Source organism: Helianthus annuus, chromosome 8 (assembly GCF_002127325.2).
Source record: "Helianthus annuus cultivar XRQ/B chromosome 8, HanXRQr2.0-SUNRISE, whole genome shotgun sequence".
Classification (NCBI taxonomy): Eukaryota; Viridiplantae; Streptophyta; class Magnoliopsida; order Asterales; family Asteraceae; genus Helianthus; species Helianthus annuus.
The window spans coordinates 106,675,969-106,694,642 of NC_035440.2; the positions used below are offsets into that span (position 1 = coordinate 106,675,969).

At 34.4% G+C, this 18,674-nt stretch overlaps 1 protein-coding gene across 1 annotated transcript; it reads left to right on the plus strand.

Annotated features, from left to right (window-relative positions):
* The first annotated feature begins 9,733 nt into the window (after window positions 1-9,733).
* Window positions 9,734-16,775, plus strand: LOC110873611 (serine/threonine-protein phosphatase PP-X isozyme 2). The gene is made up of 8 exons (XM_022122570.2): window positions 9,734-10,007; window positions 11,780-11,932; window positions 12,897-12,959; window positions 13,030-13,115; window positions 13,327-13,402; window positions 14,254-14,522; window positions 15,441-15,519; window positions 16,301-16,775. The coding sequence occupies exons 1-8, from the start codon at window positions 9,867-9,869 to the stop codon at window positions 16,349-16,351; spliced, it is 918 nt and encodes a 305-aa protein (XP_021978262.1). The 5' UTR covers window positions 9,734-9,866; the 3' UTR covers window positions 16,352-16,775.
* The last annotated feature ends 1,899 nt before the right edge of the window (window positions 16,776-18,674 follow it).

The window sequence follows — 18,674 nt, forward strand, 5'->3', positions numbered from 1 at the left end:
CCAGGTTGGGTTTTATAACCGGTTCAGATCAAGTCAAAATCGGATCAGTTCAAACTGGTTCAGATTAGAAACCGTTTTTTTTTTTTTTTTTTTTTTTTTTTTTTTTTATTTTGTTCAGTGATAATAGGTTTCAAGTGATATATTCTCAAAACGATTTCAAACTCACACCAGTTTCACTATCGGTTTTAGATCAAATTCGTGATCAACGTTATTAATTGATTCGGGCATGCGGCCTTAATGGGGGACCAAGCATTGGTCGGTTTTTATAGAAAAGGTCAAGAGACCATCGTCCACTACGTGATTCCTTGATCCCTTTTAAATGTTAGTTCGGCAATTTCAAACGGAACGAGTGAATGCGTGCCTAACAACTCACCAAGGCAACAATGTGGGTAGCCCTAATCTTCTGAAGTTATTGTGCCCTTAAGGTGAATGCGTGCTTTACGTATTTCTTTAGGAAATATATAACATATTCAAGCATGTTACTATACAAGAAAAATAATATTTTTTTTGGGTAAATTACACTTTTCGTCCTTTATGTTTGTAGCTAGTTGCAATGGATGACCTTTACCTTTAATAATTACAGACACAATCTTTTATTTTGAAAACTTGTTACATCTTTCGTCCTTTATCTCAAACCCAGTTAGAAAATCAAGTTAATTTTAATCACGTGCAGAGCACGTGAGGGCATTTATGTTCATTCAACAACCCAACTACCCCACCATTTAAAAACCTTCATTTATCCTCCAAATACCTAATTAGGGTTTATTCAAGCCTCCCAACCTGCAACTCTCTCTACGGCGGCTGACCCAAAATTAGGGTTTCGAACATAAATCAACTGCTCGTAAACGAAGATGGTGTTCTGCGATTGTGGAAAAGAAGTTGTTATCTTCACCTCTTGGACAGATAGGAACCAAAGTCGCCGTTTTTATGGGTGTCTTGATCAAGGATCGACATGTCGATTCATAGGATGGGTAGATCAATCCAATTGCCATTCATGTGTGAACATCATCCCAGGTCTGCTACGAAACAGGAACATGTTAGAGGAGAAGGTGAAAGAACTTAAATCTGAGACAATGAAGCTGGAAAAGATTCTCTTTTTGAGTTGGTTTTGCTTCATCGTGTATTTGTCTATGTAATGCAAAGCAGTCTAGGGTTGAGATCCTGTACAAACAGTGCTTATTATAAGAACCGTAAGAACAGATCTGAACCATTGATAATTTAAATCAAAGGTTGATATTGATTATAAATAAAACCCTTATAATTAAAAATTACTACTAACAAATTAGGGGTACTTTTGTAAAATTGCTAGTCATTTGACCATTTTCCATTAAATACAAATTCCACCAAGAGTTTTTAAATTAAAATAACTTTTATAAACTTCATTATTTTTTTTTAAAAAAATATATCATAAAATCAAGTATTTTTTTATCTTTAATATGAGTACCATATTGCTATACTTTTTTTGTATTTATAAAAGTGATTTTTAAAAAAGTTAACAAAAGGTGTTTTATAATTGTGCTGATAACGTGTTGATTATGTGTTAATTACAAAATAATACAAACAAACACCAAAGGTAGATATAATCAGCACATCTGGTGTGCTGATAATAGAGAACGATTGAGGATGTTGTGCTAATATCGTTTATGTTGATAATGGAGAACGATTGAGGACGATGTGCTGATAATGAAAAACGATTAAGGATGTTATGCTAATTATATAGTGTTGTGCTGATTATATTTTTTGTAATTATTTTTAATTAGTTATAAATAAATATGGTCAAAAGGTCTAAATTACCCCTAAACTAATTGTTTATTGATGGACACTTGTGAATTATGTGTTGGTTCTTACGGTTCTTACAAACTTAAGTGTTTGTATTTGATCCCATTCCAAGCAGTCTATATGCAATGTAGTAGTGTTGATGTAATGCAGTTTAATGCAAGTAGTTTATGTATTAAAATGTGATATGTAAGTAGTGTAATGCAGGTTTTTGATATGATGATTATAATGCAGTTTTGATGTGTACTAAAATGTGGTAATTTGTGATTGGCACATTTTCAAAAGACCCTTGTAATGCAATTTCGCTTCGGCAAATTTCAAAAGACCAATATAATGAATGTAATGTAGTACCTTTGGCTTCGGCACATGATAAAAGACCAATGTAATGCAGTTTCGCTTCGGCAAATATTATCTTTCCTGTTGCTGCAAATGTCAATACACTATCAACTTCCTCTGCAGTCCCTGTTTTGACCCATTCAATTGCTGTAAATGGCAAACAACACGTAAGCCATAGACATCAAACACAAGGTCAATACAATTTGACCAAAATAACCTGTTTTGACCCATTCAATTGCTGCAAATTGCAAACAAACAAGACAAACGGCAATACAATTTGACCAAACACAATGTCAATACAATTTGACATGAACCATATTGCAGTAGACATCAAACACAATGTCAATACAATTTGACAAAAATAACCTGTTTTGACCCATTCAATTGCTGTAAATGGCAAACAACACATAAGCCATAGACATCAAACACAAGGTCAATACAATTTGACCAAAATAACATGTTTTGACCCATTCAATTGCTGCAAATTGCAAACAAACAAGACAAGCAAACATAGACATCTAGCACAAAAAATGCCATATTGGCATAGATAAGTAAGTTATAACATACATGTTTTAAACACGTTCCAAACATCTAGAGTTAATACATATCCCATAAAATGCTAAGTCAGACCATAACAAACCAAAAGTCAAAAGTTAAACCCCTGCCAACAGATCTAGTCCTTCCTTTTTTCACCTTGCCCCTTGCAAGTCCTTTGATTGTGTCTGGTGTTCCCACATTTTCCACATACACCCTTGGTATTCTTCTTTGATAACCTGCCCTTCTTCTTGCTTGAGCTTTCATCCTCCATCTCAACAGCTGACCTTTTCCTAACCTTCTTTGGCCGACCCACTTGTTTTGTGATGTTTTGGTGGTGTTATCTTAATAGGAACATCACTCTTCGGCCATAGAGCTCTGCCATTTATAAGGTTTATCTTGAAAACATACACCTCTTTCCACTTGCCCATTGTGTAGATTGGATCAAACCAGCTTTCCAAAGCACCAACTCTTTGACCATTAGTAGCCATGAACCACATTGCAGCCACTGCATGTCTGCAGGGCATGCCTGTCACAATGATGAACAATCAGTTTACATTAAGCACTACACATGATAAAAGACAGTCACAAACAGTTAATAATATACCTATGATTTCCTAGTCTCTACAAGCACAAGTCTTTTTGACCAAGTCCACCACCCATGTGTGTCCAGGTTTACCACTCACCCCATACTGATCCCCTCCATCCCACTGCACATGATAAAAGGCTGCATCTTTCTTAATTGTTTGAAGGTGTTCTTGTGCCCAAGGTGTGATAAGACCTTCAGTCTTTTCTATAACTCTCAACACTGTCACAATCCTCCTCATTAGGGTACTCCCTAATATACTCAAGAGCAGCAATGAGAGGCTTGTCCCTTCCTTCCACTATCTTGCCATTGAAGGTTTCACACAAGTTATTGAGTAACATGTCACTTAATGCCCTACATGTTAAGATCAAACCATAAGTGCATAACTGTTGAGATCAAACCATAAGTGTATACCATAAGTGCATAATTGTATATACCAGAGAAATGGGACCTTGTCCAGTGTAGAGGTGGGATTTTAGACACCCACAAGTGAGCTTTTTTGTTAAAAGCTTTCAATTCCTCCATCGCTTTTATTCGACCAAACTTTTATTCTTTATTTTGACCATCCTTGACGGCCTTATCAATTCTGAATGATGATTATCATCATCACCATTTCTTTACTATGACCAAAGTCAACGACTTTTATCATTTTTCTGTGTGGGCAATACCTTCGTTTCTATGACCTCGCGGGTCATTTATACTTTGGTTTTACAATGCCCATTTTGTCAACCATGGCTCTTTCGTCCAAAATGACTTATGTCACGAATTTCCTTGGGTCATTTATTTCTATGTGCGCCATACATCGTTTTTATGGTTCCCACGAAAACCATTTATACGAGTATGCCCATAAGATTTCTTGACCCTAAGAATCCTTTAACTTTTCATTCGTCTCGACCTTACTGCATCGGACATAAATGCGCTCATTATAAGAAGCTCATGGTATCATGTGTTCACTACTTACTTGGCCAGAGTAAGCGATCAACACATGGTCACGTGACCTTATTATAATTACCACATCACGTCCCATGTAAGTAACTCCTTAATTTATTTCCATATTTATGATTTCATTTGGTAAAATTTTATTTAATTGTCAGTTAACAATCATTAGTTTTACTTGTTTTATCCTTGAACATATAAAATGTCCCTTTTCATAAACATTTATACAATCACATTCGTTGATTTGATCATTACTTTTCTCAATAGGATTTATATTGAGAATACTTACTTGGATGATTGATTACTCTCATCCAAGTTTCTGTATAAACTGAATTCTGTTATTGTCTTATTATTCACAATTTGTGAATAATTCGTATCTCTACTGAATTTCTCTTGGAAACATCATCCTGGATAGGTAACCTATCCAGGTTTCCCAAGTTTAATATTCTATATGCAACTGTCATTCACTATGTAATTGTTGCATATTACCATTTGCACTATAAGTTTAAGACGTTTACCTTGTAAATACTTGCCCTGATAAACTCTCCTTGTTGTTCGATCTCTCATTCGAGATCATTTCTTCATCGTATCGATAGATCCTTAAACTCTCGTCATTTTCAGATGCGAGGGTCCTTCAACTAATACATTTACAAAGATTAGTAATGTTGACATTAATAAGCACCCGTACTATAATACAAGGCTTTTTACGATACGTGTTAACACACGTAATTCGTCAACTATATCGGTCTCTTATCACTTTATTTGGGGTAACGTGTGTTTCACGATAACCTTATGTGTTGTTTTCAACACTTAATCATACTAGACCGTTAATATACATAATAACTTACCGGATTATGCGATCAAGTCTCGAATCGAACACTTTACTCTTTAAACTTGAGCTCTGATACCAACTTGTAAGACCCTTACGTAATTTATACGATTATCATATAGATTTCGATTATAATAGTGTATTTACGATTATACATACACTTGAAAATACGAGTTTGTTAAAATATTTTAAGAAATAAAATATTCAACACCTTGTATATATATTCGCCGTTTAAAACATGAGGACGAAACATAACGCGGAAGCTTGAATTCTTGATCGTGTTCGGTTCTTCGTTGATTGTAAATTGATTCTCTATCACATGGAGTTAAAATCCGACATCTGGATTAACAATTTTCTAAATTTTCAAGCCTTCGGCTTAATAATCAATTAAAAAGTTTTGACCCGTTCATGATTTTATCAAACAAACGTGTTTGTTACATTCAAATTCTCCTGAACTTCATGTTATTATTATTTCTTATAATACAAGGTTCAAATCACGGGTTTTTATGCATTCTTAACCGTTTTTGCTTATATGCTTATTTTGACCCATTAAGGGTATTTAAGCACTTTTAAGCATAACATTACGCTCATTCTTTTCTATCATCACATTTCCACATTTCTTATCAAATGGTCTTCCACCACAACTATAATTATGGTGGATTTAATGTGATAAACTATTTATTCCGAGTTCTACCTCTCGGTTTATCTTTTTACGGAAAGGACTCATTTCAAGGCATTTGATTCACAAGGATTATGCCTTTCGCTTTTATACTTAGCCTAATGATTTACTTGATCGAAATGCTTATTTCTAAACAACCCGTAAGGGTCGTTTGCTTGGTTTATCGATCAAGGGCGTTTTGATCAACTTTAGCCCTTCTTTTACGACAAAGGACTTTCAACAACATATTTGACCAAAATCGCACATCTTTGCTATAATCTTAATTACACATACCTGGCTCAGATCAAAGTATAGATCCGTTTTAATACTTTGCTTTAATAACCACTAATTAATAGCGATGCAAATATCCATTCGATATTTACTCCTATAAGCATATAACTCGACAAATAATCATTAGTCGATATTGTCAAAGGGTGATATTTTCACCTTTTGACCCGTTTGGTCCAAATGGCCGTTTATCTTTGCATGATGATATTTATTACCATCTCATCTACATGACTCGCTCCGGTTTACACTGTACGTTCATATTACTTATAATTTATTTCTTAATTTCTTTTTGACCCATCATGGCTTATGCCATAAGGTGTCTTTCAAACACTAACGATTATCGTCAACGCGTGACCGAATTACCGTTTTACCCTTATTATTTATTTTGGTTTACCCTATAAGGTAACCATTCAAAACTCATTGTATATTCATCATTGTATGACCGAATAATCGTATTATTCTTTTTTAACCATTAAACATGGTTTATTATTATTGTCTCTTGTTCCGACCTGTATCATGTCGCGTCTGAACATCATAATTCAACCATGACTTTATATTATTCATAACCTACAAAACAAATAGGTATTCAATAAAAGGTGTAAGCTTTACTTACCTTGCATCCAAATTATGCTTTTTTCCTTCATACTCAGTTTGTTTGACCCGCTTCCTTCCCAAGCTTCCACCTAGCTTGTTAAGCGTTAAACTATCATTGTAATTCGTAAGATGGTTAAATTAGTCATAATCAATCACGACTATTCCATCCTACGATTTTATGTCGAAATTATCATTCGATCATATTAATTGTCAGTTTGACTTTTTAAAGTCAACTGCCTATTAACGTAAGTAATTACACGATGTAGCTCAACTACTCGTTTAATTACTTGGTTAATTATCCGGTAAGCATCATTCTTATGCTACCGTTTTAACCACTTATTAACCAAGTTCTTGTAATCGTAATTCATTCAATTAACACATGATGATATCAAACATCATTTTAACATGAATTTATCATCATTTTCATTTTATCATACAAAACCCATTTCTTAGCAAGTATGATCATGTACTCAAACACACAATTTGTTCAAGTATTTCCTTATTACTATCATGTATGATGATTCTAAACACAATTATATCATCAATTTCTTAATATGAATTAAACCCACTTATTCTAGTGTGGTAATTCATATAAACATTCAATTCATGGCAATATATGTATAATTTTCACTTAGAGTTTTGTTCCTAAGCAAGTGTACATCACAATTCAGCCATAACTTCGATAATTCATCCATAATTCGCGGGTTATGATATTCATCAAATTTCACAACTTAACAAATTATCAAAATTTTACATACCTTATGATCCCCTAGCTTGAGTGATCATTAATTCACGTTCAATTGTGAATTTGAGCTTCGTTTAGCCCTTAATTTGATGGTTTTGATAGAATAGGGTTTGAGCTCCATGAGAGCTTCCTGAGGTGAACAGAACACACACTAAGTGTGTGTTTTGTTTTAAATTTTATTTTTGTAACTTAACTTTCAAGTTATCCAAATTTGGCCCCTCTTGCTTGGTTAGTTATTAAGTAGGCCACAACCTACTTATTTCTAACAATATTCCCACTTATTAACTAGGTTAAACATTTCTAGTTAACTTAGTGGGTTCGAGGAAATTACGACTCACTTTATTTTAAGTCTTGTTAACTCAGGCCTTTTATAAACTTTATTTCCTCAAAAGCCTTTGTTCAATTTTTATTTAATATTAGGTTTATTTATTTAAATCCTAATATTTACCGGGTTCATTTTTACTACTAACGCTACTTTACCTGTCTTTTAGTATTAACGTGGTTTTCGGGGTGTTACAGCTTTCGAATTCAAAGATTTAATGGATACTCAAAGTTATATACAGGGTGGGAATAAGATGAAGAAGATTATTAGTGGGTTGGTCATCATCTCGTGTTAGTATATTTGGAAAAGCCGGAACGATTTGGTTTTCAATCAGATCTAGAGAAGCCCGGAAGAGATCTTGATAGAGATTAAGTCGAGAGGTTTTGGATGGCTAAAGAATTGATCGTCATGTAAATATATTAGTTGGAAATAATGGTGTAAATATCCTATGTTTATGTCGTAATTTGGCCCTTTGCCCGTTTGGGTCGGGTGTGTTGTTTTTGTTAGCTTTTGCCCGTTTGGGTCGGAGGTTGTTTTAATGAAGTTTATTTAAAAAAAAAGGAGAAAAATGCCCGGATAGTCCCTGTGGTTTCGTCTTTTTTCACGTATAGTCCCCAACTTTCTAAAATTACCTGAATAGTCCCCAATTTTTCATTTTTTGTTCCTGGATAGTCCCTGTGTCTAACTTCAGTTTGTTTTATTTGTTAAGTGGGTGTGAAATTACAAAAATACCCTTAATAATTAATAAAAAAAACCTAACCTTTTACCCACCCCAACCCCTTTCCCTTTCTCCTTTTCTTCTCTCCTACCGAATCACCATCACCAGTTTTTCCTCTCTCTCTCTCTCCCTACTCTTTCTTCCTGGTACCACCATCACCTCCACCGCAGCCATCACCACCGACCACCACCACCATCGTCACAACTACCTCTGCCACAACGACCACTTCTACCATCATCACCACCCCCGCAATCTTCATCACCTCCGATCGATCACCACCATGGTGGAAGCCGCATATATTGATTAAGTCAAACACAAACCGTAAAAGTTAAGGATATGTACTGAGGGGGGTCGGTAGCAATTAAGTTGTCATTTATTGTTCATCTCAGTTTTTTTAGAATCTGTTGATTTTACAATTTGATTCAAAGAAGACGAACCCACACAATCGGTTTAAAGGAAGATTTTTGCAAAATTCAATTTGGAGAAATTCGACAAGAAAAACCATTTTAGGTAATGGAGGATGAAAATGAGGGCACTGTTGGTGCAAGGGGAATTTTGGAAGCTCTTGCAGGTGAAGTAAATTTACCCTTAAACCTATATGAGAAGAAAAAAGACATTACTAAAAAGCACATAATACTCCCATTGTGAGTCTTGAGGATCGAGTATCCTACGAGGTGTCAAAGGAAATTTCCACAGAAGGAGTTTGGGCCAAGTTAGAGAGCCTGCACGTGACCAAGCGACCTGCCAACATCTTATATCTCAAGATGATATCATACACATTCCTTATGTAAGGTATACACCTCAAGTTGAAGGATCTAATTTTGATCTTCAAATGTAAGGTATATTCCTTAAAGGGAATCTTATCTCACTGGCAAGTTTTTGAAGATGTCATTGTGTGCCATTCAAAAAAAAGTATGAGGTTAAGGAAAAGTAAAGAAAAGTTCATGAAATGGTCAATGAAATTAGTCATAAACAAGAACAACTACTTCTTAAATGATAATGGTGGTGATCGATCGAAGGGTTGACAGTGGAGAGGTGGTCGCCGGCGGTGATTAATGATGGGGTAATCGGAGGTGAAATAGGGTGAGGTGAAGTGGGTCTTGTTCGCCGGAAAAACACAGAGAAGAGGAAGAAGGGTTTTATAAATAAATATGAAGAAGATGCCCGGATAGTCCCTATGGTTTGGCCTTTTAAGGAAAGGGTATTTTTGTCATTTCACACCCTCTTAACAGAGAAAACAAACTGAAGTTAGATCCAGGGACTATCCGGGAACAAAAAATAAAAGTTGGGGACTATTCAGGTAATTTTAGAAAGTTGAGGACTATAGGTGAAAAAAAGAGGGACTATCCGGGCATTTTTCTCAAAAAAAAAAAAAAAGTTATATTAAAAAAAAATCATGAGTTTATAGCTGGAGCGTATAGTTCCAACAAAATCATGAGGCGATAGATAATAAAAGTCACAAAAATCGGAGAGCACACAAATTTGAGGACCGGAGTAGCCGATCGGAGGCTTTTGGTAAAAAAAGGAAAGGAGGTATCATATGTATGTCAGACCTAGACCGGCAAATCGAGCAGTTGAAGAACTGCGAGCCACTCAAAGAGTCTGAAGTGAAGGCTCTATGCTTGAAAGCTATGGAGATTCTTGTAGAAGAAAGCAACGTTCAACGAGTCGATGCTCCTGTCACTGTACCTTTACTTTTCCTTCCTTTTTTAACCTCTAATAATAATAATATTTTTCTTTCTTTCTTTGTTTTCCAGTCTATGCGTTTTCTTACTTGCTACTGATTGTTAGGGTTTTATTAGCTGGAACCATGTGTTTATATCATATAGTGTAGTATTGAGAAATGGTAATTTGTTGTACTATAGTTTGTAGGTTAATATGGGAGGGCTAAGTATTGTGCTAGGAGGATTATAACATGTGGATTAATTAGCAATCATAGTTGTAGCCTAACGAGTGTGAGTTAGATTACAAAGACCAAGTTAGGGTATTATGGATTGCATAGTTGTCAATAGCAATCGCTATAGTGAATAGTGTGGTGTATATAAATATAGCGATAGATAGCGGCCTTTAATTTTTTTTAATATAAATAGCAATTATATATAGCTATAAAATAGCTGGATTTTAGGTTTTTCTTAAATATACATCTATAGCGTATGGATTAGGATCATATACAAAGGCTCCTAAAAATAAACCCACTACACAAAAAAAAAAAAAAAACCTAAACGGTTTTTGGGTGGTGCTGGGTGTTTAGGTTTTTTTTTTTTTTTTTTTTTTGGGGGGGGGGGGGGGCTAGGTTTTTGGGTGGGGTGGGTGTTTAGGTTTTGGGTGGTGCTGTACTGGGTTTAGGTTTTGGGTTATTTGTAGAATAACTTAACCCAATAACGTATATACCAGGGTATTTTGATTAAGTATACATATAATATTTTTTTAAATTTTAAAATTTTTTTCTAGTGTATCGCTGTTTATAAAATAATGGCCGCTATTTATCGCTATGTAGCATATAGGTACCTTATCGCTATTTGTTGCTATTCGCCATTAACAACTATGGTGGATTGTAATCGAGTTTTTTGAGTAGTTTTCTTGGTCTAATAATATTGTGGGAGTTAGCCATAAGTTTACGTTTGTTTGAGTATCGATTGGGACTTGATAGGGTAGCTGGCCGACTCTGATACTCAAAAAATCAGTTAATATGGCAGGTTGCCTAAATTGATGTTTCTTGTTTCTAAAGTTGTAAACCTTAGTGGCTGTTTGTTTACCTCTTAATGAGGCTCTTAATGGTTCATACCTCTTACTGGTTCAGCACTTAATGGTTCAGACTGTTTGTTTCGCTAGCAGATGTCTGAATGATTCAGACATTTGCCTCTGAATGGTTAAGCATTATACCGAGTCTGAATGGTTAAGACCTCTAATCTGAATTGGTCGGGATTGGGAAGATGTATATCATTTGCCTTCATAGGGGGTTGTTCGGGATTTTGCTTATTTGAAGAAAACATGCTTTTAAGTAGAAGCAGATAATCGGCTTATTGAAAACAGGTTATGTTACCCTCAAGGTGAACTTGTAATTATGAGTTCATCAAGGATAATGATTTAGAGATAAGAAATCTCAAAATGCCTTTTGGGAAAAACTTATTTCACTCTAAAATGAGCAGACATGAAGAAGCACTTTTCTTCACCCAAACGCTAAAAAGTAGGGGCGTTCTTCGGGTTTATCAATCAGGTTTCAGGTAGATCGTATGTTTGTTTAGTTAATAGTTAGACAGGTTCAGGTTGTTCAGTCATCGGGTCCAGGTATCATCAGGTCAGGTTACGGGTTGGTGAATTGATTTGTATGGTTGAATCAATTGATTGTGCTATTATCTCTTGTGTAAGCCTTTTGCTTATTTAAATTTTCTCTCTCATGGTACCTTTTAGTAAGTTTAATTTTGTAATTCTTGGCGTTCTTTTTTCTGCTGTATAGATATGCGGCGACATTCATGGACAGTTTTATGACATGAAAGAACTATTTAAAGTAGGCGGTGAATGCCCAAAGACAAACTACTTGTTTCTTGGAGATTTTGTGGATAGAGGGTTCTACTCTGTAGAGACCTTTTTGCTTTTACTTGCCCTAAAGGTAACTTTTGTATGTTAATAAATTTTGTTGATACAAAATGAGCATATATTGTAATATAGAATTTAAGATTCTTGTTACATACTTACATAGTATAAAGATGTATGTTATCTAATCATTTGTTGTACTTTTGTGTATTTTTTTTGTTAGTTATCTAATCATTTGTTGTAGGCTAGTTATTATTTTTCATAATAATCCCAACTGAGAATATTCTTACCACCAGTTCCTACTTTCTAACTATTTTTTTTTTCAATAGACCCCTGTTAAAAACTTAATCCAGTTAGTTTTTTTGCTGACATGGACATATGAGGTGGAAAAAATAATATTTTTTTGCTGACGTGGACATAAAAAATATATATTTTTTCTACCTCATATGTCCACGTCAGCAAAAAAACTAAGTGGGTTAAGTTTTTTTAACGGGGGTTCATTGAAAATAATAGTTAGAAAGTAGGGACTGGTGGTAAGAATATTCTCGGTTGGGATTATTATTGGCCAACTGAGAAAATGTGGGATTATTAAAATCCAATTTGCCTTTTTTTATTAAGTTTTATTTTTTTGGCACTCACTCAATATGTTCTCAGTTTGTGCAAGTCTAGAACAGTCATATTAGTATTACAAAATTTTGTGACATCACATACACTATATATTTTTATAATAGAATGCCTTTTTATTATTCTTATATAAAAAGAAAGAAAAATGTTAAACGGGGCTGGCGATGATTGGAGATTAGATTATGTTTGATTATTAGTATTAATATTATTTTCATGATTTAATAAAATGGTATATGTTGGCCATTGTTATAAAAACCCTTATTTAATATTTGAGTTAGTTAATATTAGTAGGGGAGCAACGTTTCAGTACTGATCTATTTATACTATTACTATATGATTGCAATTATTATTTCAAAACTGTATGTTTTTTTCTCTTTTCTTATATGTGTTCTCTAATGACGCATTGCTGTAATCAGGTGAGGTATCCTGATCGGATCACATTGATTAGGGGGAACCATGAGAGCCGTCAGATAACGCAGGTTTCTATTGTAAATAATATATAATTTAATATAATGATTTTTGAGAGCTTATTTCTATTTCGTGTGCTAGGTATATGGATTCTATGATGAGTGCCTGAGGAAGTATGGTTCTGTAAATGTTTGGAGATATTGTACCGATATATTTGATTACCTAAGGTTTGCTAATTTCTTTCAATTGCTTTCCGATATATTATAAATAAGATACCGAACTTACCATTTTTCACAAAAATGAGTAATTTTGCCACCACTAGCCTACTGCAGTAGCGTATTATCTTTTTTACCATCAAATGTTGTGTTTAAACGTATTGTCAGGTGTCACAACTTGCGAACTCTCACTTGCATTACCTGAATTTTGACATTTTTACAGTTTGTCTGCTCTCATTGAGAACAAAATATTTTCAGTTCATGGCGGTCTCTCTCCTAACATCAACACATTAGATCAGGTTTGAAGAAACTAGTTCTGTATCCTTTGAAACATTTTGTTTTAAGTCCTTTAATTTAAGTTCAGAGTTTCATATATGTGTGTGTGTGTTTCATATTTACCCTTTCGGAACACTAAAATAGCGTATTTACTTTACCCATTCCATGATAGATAAAAGGAGTAAAATGCCATTTTTGTCCTTGGGGTTTGGCCAGGTTTGTGACTTTCGTCCATAGGTTAGCTTATTCGCGTCTGGATCCAGAAGGTTTGAAATCTGGCCATTTTCATCCGGCAAGTCGGGTATTTTCTTCTTTTTTGTTAACCTAAATGGCAATTCGGTCCTTTTCAGGGGTATTCGGTCTTTTAACATGAAGTGAAAAAACCCGAATTGCCCTTTAAGTTAGCAAAAAAACGGAAATGCCCCTAACTTAACGGAGAAAAATGAATAGAGTTAACGAGCTGGATGAAAATGGCAAGATTTTAAACCTTTTGGATCCAGATGCGAATAGGCAAACCTTCGGCCGCCCGAAAGTGTGTCAAAACTGGCCAAACCCCAGGGACGAAAATGGCATTTTACTCTAGATAAAATACAAAATACTTGTAACAGTCTGCTTCACTGAATAAACAAACAGTACATTATTCGTTCAAATGAATCGAGCTAATAATGTTTTTTTCCATTTTGTTTATTCAGTTAAATAAACTGTTATGTTATGTAACATATATAAATTATCTACTATGGAATGGGAGTGTTTTAAAAGGGTAAGTCCGATATTATGAAATTTAGGACGTAGATGAAATTTTTACTTGTAGTTGTGTAGAATGATATTATATGAAATAATCTATTTATTAATAACAAAAACAACAATTTTCCAGATTCGGACAATTGACCGAAAACAAGAAGTACCCCATGATGGTGCCATGTGTGATCTTTTGTGGTCTGATCCCGAGGACATTGTGGACGGCTGGGGTTTGAGTCCACGTGGTGCTGGTTTCTTGTTCGGTGGCAGTGTTGTAACCTCTTTTAATCACACTAATAATATCGATTATATTTGTCGCGCACACCAATTGGTAATGGAAGGTTTTAAATGGATGTTCAATAACCAGATAGTGACAGTCTGGTCCGCCCCAAATTACTGTTACAGGTGAATTTTTGAATTCTTATGTATTACTCTCGTTTTTGTTTTAGTAGTAATCGTTTTTCAGTTTTTCTTAATCAAATCGTTTCGCTACAATTTAAATTGTTATTTTTGGTCTCGTTTTAGTCATTGTACTTTCAACATGTTCAATCTTTCGTTTCTGTACACCTGAGCCGTTTAAAAATATTGGTTTTGGGTACCGTTTGAGAATTTTGTAATCAGTATTTGACATTTTAACATTCTATACAACATTTAACATTCTATATAGAGTAAAATGTCATTTACGTCCCTGAGGTTTGACCACTTTTGCGACTTTCGTCCAAAGGTTTGTTTTTTCGCATATAGATCCAAAAGGTTTGAAATCTTGCCATTTTCATCCGGCTCGTTAACTCCATCCAGTTTTTCTCCATTAAGTCGGGGGTATTTTTTCGTCTTTTTTTTTGTTAACTTAAAAGGGCAATTCAGTCTTTTTACATAAAGTGAAAAAGACCGAAGTGCCCTTTAAGTTAGCAAAAAGGAAGAAAATACCCCTGACTTAACGGAGAAAAATGGATGGAGTTAACGAGCAGGATGAAAATGGTAAGATTTCAAACCTTTTGGATCCGGATGCGAATAGGCAAACCTCTGGACAAAAGTCGCAAAAGTAGCCAAACCTCAGGGACGAAAATGGCATTCTTCTCTTCTATATATCCTACACGTTTATGTCAAAAGTGTTATCTTTGACAGCTGATTTTTGTGTACAAAAAGTACAATGATTAAAACGGGGCAAGTGAAAAGGTGGGTTGGTATTTTATGCAAACCCTCTTTTTCATTTGGACTGTTTGAGATAAAAGACAACCTGAATGTGCTTCATAAGTAAATGGGTTGAAACCACCGCTTCTGCTAATAAAGTTTTTTTTTTTTTTATATAAATATATGCTTCAGGTGTGGTAATGTAGCTGCCATTCTGGAGCTTGATGAGAATCTTAATAAACAGTTTCGAGTATTTAAAGCAGCTCCACAGGTTTGTTATTAAGACCCATTTCTGCTTTATAAATTGCAATTTGGGTAATAGTCAAACAAACGTTGACCGGACGGAGGGGGTACATTGATGTGAATTAGAATGGCTGGGGACTCAACCTAACGATTTTTAGAAATAGGGACTAGTGTCGATCGCAGCGGCAATTCTAGACACGACCCGCCAACCCGACCTGAACCTGACACGAAAAAAACAGGCTTTGGTCAATTAACACGACCCGTTTAAAAGAACGGGTCCGGTTCGGGTTGACCCGGAGGGGGGTACATTGATGTGAATTAGAATGGCTTGGGACTCAACCGAACGATTTCTAGAAATAGGGACTAGTGTCAATCGCAGCGGCAATTCTTGATACGACCTGCCAGCCCGACCTGAACCTGACACGAAAAAAAGGCTTTGGTCAACTAACACGACCCGTTTAAAAGAACGGGTCCGGTTTGGGTTGACCCGTATAAAAACAGACCGGGTTCGGGTTGACCCGTTAACCTATTGAACTATTTAAAAAAAACTTTTATATTTTTGTTTTTGTTTTTTCCGTTTCTATTTTGCATGGTTAGTCATAGTAATGTTAGTTTTGACACATTATATAATTTACTTTGTCACTCATATTCATCATTAAACATGTTATCGATAACCCGCTTAAAACCCAACAACTCGCTTATAAATCGTCAACTTGTATGACTCATTTAAAAATAGGTGTCGGTTCGGGTTGAACATTTCAACCTGCCAACCGACAGCAGTTTACTCATTTGGTAATATTAAAATGCAGGAATCAAGAGGGGCTCCAGCTAAAAAACCGCCACCAGATTACTTTCTATGATGATGGATTCAGTGCAGATAAGTTTGGTCATGAGTCATGACAGTGAAAAATCAATGAGCTGATCTTACCATTGGCTCACGTTTGGGCGGCTAGTGGGCGCGCTGTTGAATCCCTGATTCATTATGGTTGTTTTGGGCGGCAATTATTATTCTTCGGTCCCATTTCCACCATCATGGGATTCATATCACGAGTGTTAGATTGTGTTTTGTAGCGAATATTTTATGTTTGTACACAAAAGCTGTAGTTACACCGGCAAAAACCACCATGGATCCTGTTCGATTTGGTTGTGCAAGTAACTTAGGATATTGAAGTTTGAGAAATTGTTGTCTTTTGAAGTATTGTATGTTATAGTGTGATCTACTTTTGAGTTGCTTTGAGAAAGATTATAACAGTTATGGTTATACAATTATGATACTTTCATGTCTGTGTATATGGGTTGAGGTGCATACTCACTAAGATGTAGATAAGGTAACATCGGGTTCGATGTGCATACTTGTTAAAGATGAAAAATAGAACTTGCATAAGATGTAGGCAGGCGCTTAAACCATTGAGCGTTCAGTTTGTTGCGTGCTCGAGCTATCTAGGGATGATAATGGGAAGAGTTTTGGTAGTTTCAGTCTTTCAGATGTCGTGCTTGTAAAAATGTGTTTCATACGGGTATACATGTTTATTCGATTAAAATTTACTCATGAAGAAGTCTGTTACTTGAAAAGTTCAAAATTTACCTGAGAGCATCCAACTTATAAAACGATCATAGTATTAGTTTAGTTTTATTCAAGTTATTTATTTTTTGTTAAATAGTTTATTTGCATCAATTTACTTAACTAATAAAATAATCATGTTATTTCACACCCCTATAAATCCTCAGTTTAGCCAAAAGAATTGTTAGCCTGATTTGCATGTTACATTTAACTTGTTTCCAATCCCTACGCTTCCATGCGCATTACTTCATAGGAACTACACGACAATCTTCTTTCTATTTAAATATTGTAACTAGTTGTTACTCGCATCCAACCATTAAAATACCACCTCTTATTTCCTTCCTAAAAGTCAACCCTTAAACAAATTTCGGGACGAAATTTCCTAAATTAGGGGAGACTGTAACATTTCGCAATTATTGTATTATTCGTTTCTGTGTTTTCGTATTCAACCATTATAGTCCGAGACTTATGATCATAATGGAATTCATTTTGTTTATTTTTTTCTGTCTCAATAATTGTTCAATCAAAAATAGGTGTTATTCATATAATCATCAAGACACGTTTAAACCATTCGAAAACCGACTTATGTTTTCGATATCCGAGACCCAATCAATCAACTATTGTGTCATACGATGTTTATATAAATTATGTTGGAAACTCAAATTTATACAAGTAACAAAAGAGAAATGCATAAAACAGACAAACTCATGACATTAGGCCCAAATAAAAACAAAAAAAATATATATATATTAATGTGCCAATTTTCAACTTTCTATATTGTTTTCACCACCTTAAACCCTAATCTCTTTCCTATAAATACCCACTCATTCCACCACTTTTCTTTGCAATTTCTCAAAGAATTCTTCCCTCTTGAAAGTGAGTTCCATCTCCTTTCACTTTCTCCTCTTCTTCTTGTTTTTCTTTGTGTTTTCATACTTTCCCATATTGAAGAAATCCTTATGAAATGTCACCAAATGTTTGCCATGGTAAACAAAGATGGTGCATCACCAAATAAGGACCAATAACTTTCAACCTTTCATTATTGTATGCCATTTATATTTTTATACATGACCAACCAAGATCATCACCTAAGTTGATGATTCTTGATGTAACAAAAGGATACAATGAATGATATTTATCATACCTCTATAACATGGTCATTACATTACTAATCCATTGCTAATTACTATTATATTATCTAACTTACTATTATTATTATTATTATTATTATTATTATTATTATTATTATTATTATTATTATTATTATTATTATTCATGCCTAACCTAGATAATATTATTAACTAGCATATTATTACCATGTCTAACATTACTAACCCATGTTAACTCTTTAATCATGCTAGTAACCACTAACTCTTCTAATCATATTACTTATATTTTTAATTTTGTCATTTACTTATTTAGTTTTACAATTAGATCATTATTACCAATTCATTAATTATAATTACATACTAAAATAATATAAAATTACCAACTCCTTTAATTTTTGTTATTTACTTATTTGGACTTGCAATTTAATTATCATTGTCAATCAATTATTTATTATTATGTACTAAAGATATATAAATATTAAACCTAGCCACGGCACAAACTAATTTATGGTG

Bases quoted from the DNA above. Each gene is read 5' to 3' on its own strand.
- LOC110873611 (XM_022122570.2), top strand. From the start codon at position 9,867: ATGTCAGACCTAGACCGGCAAATCGAGCAGTTGAAGAACTGCGAGCCA. The intron at 10,008-11,779 runs GTACCTTTACTT...TCTGCTGTATAG, and splicing joins GAGTCGATGCTCCTGTCACT to ATATGCGGCGACATTCATGG. The intron at 14,523-15,440 runs GTGAATTTTTGA...TATATGCTTCAG, and splicing joins GCCCCAAATTACTGTTACAG to GTGTGGTAATGTAGCTGCCA.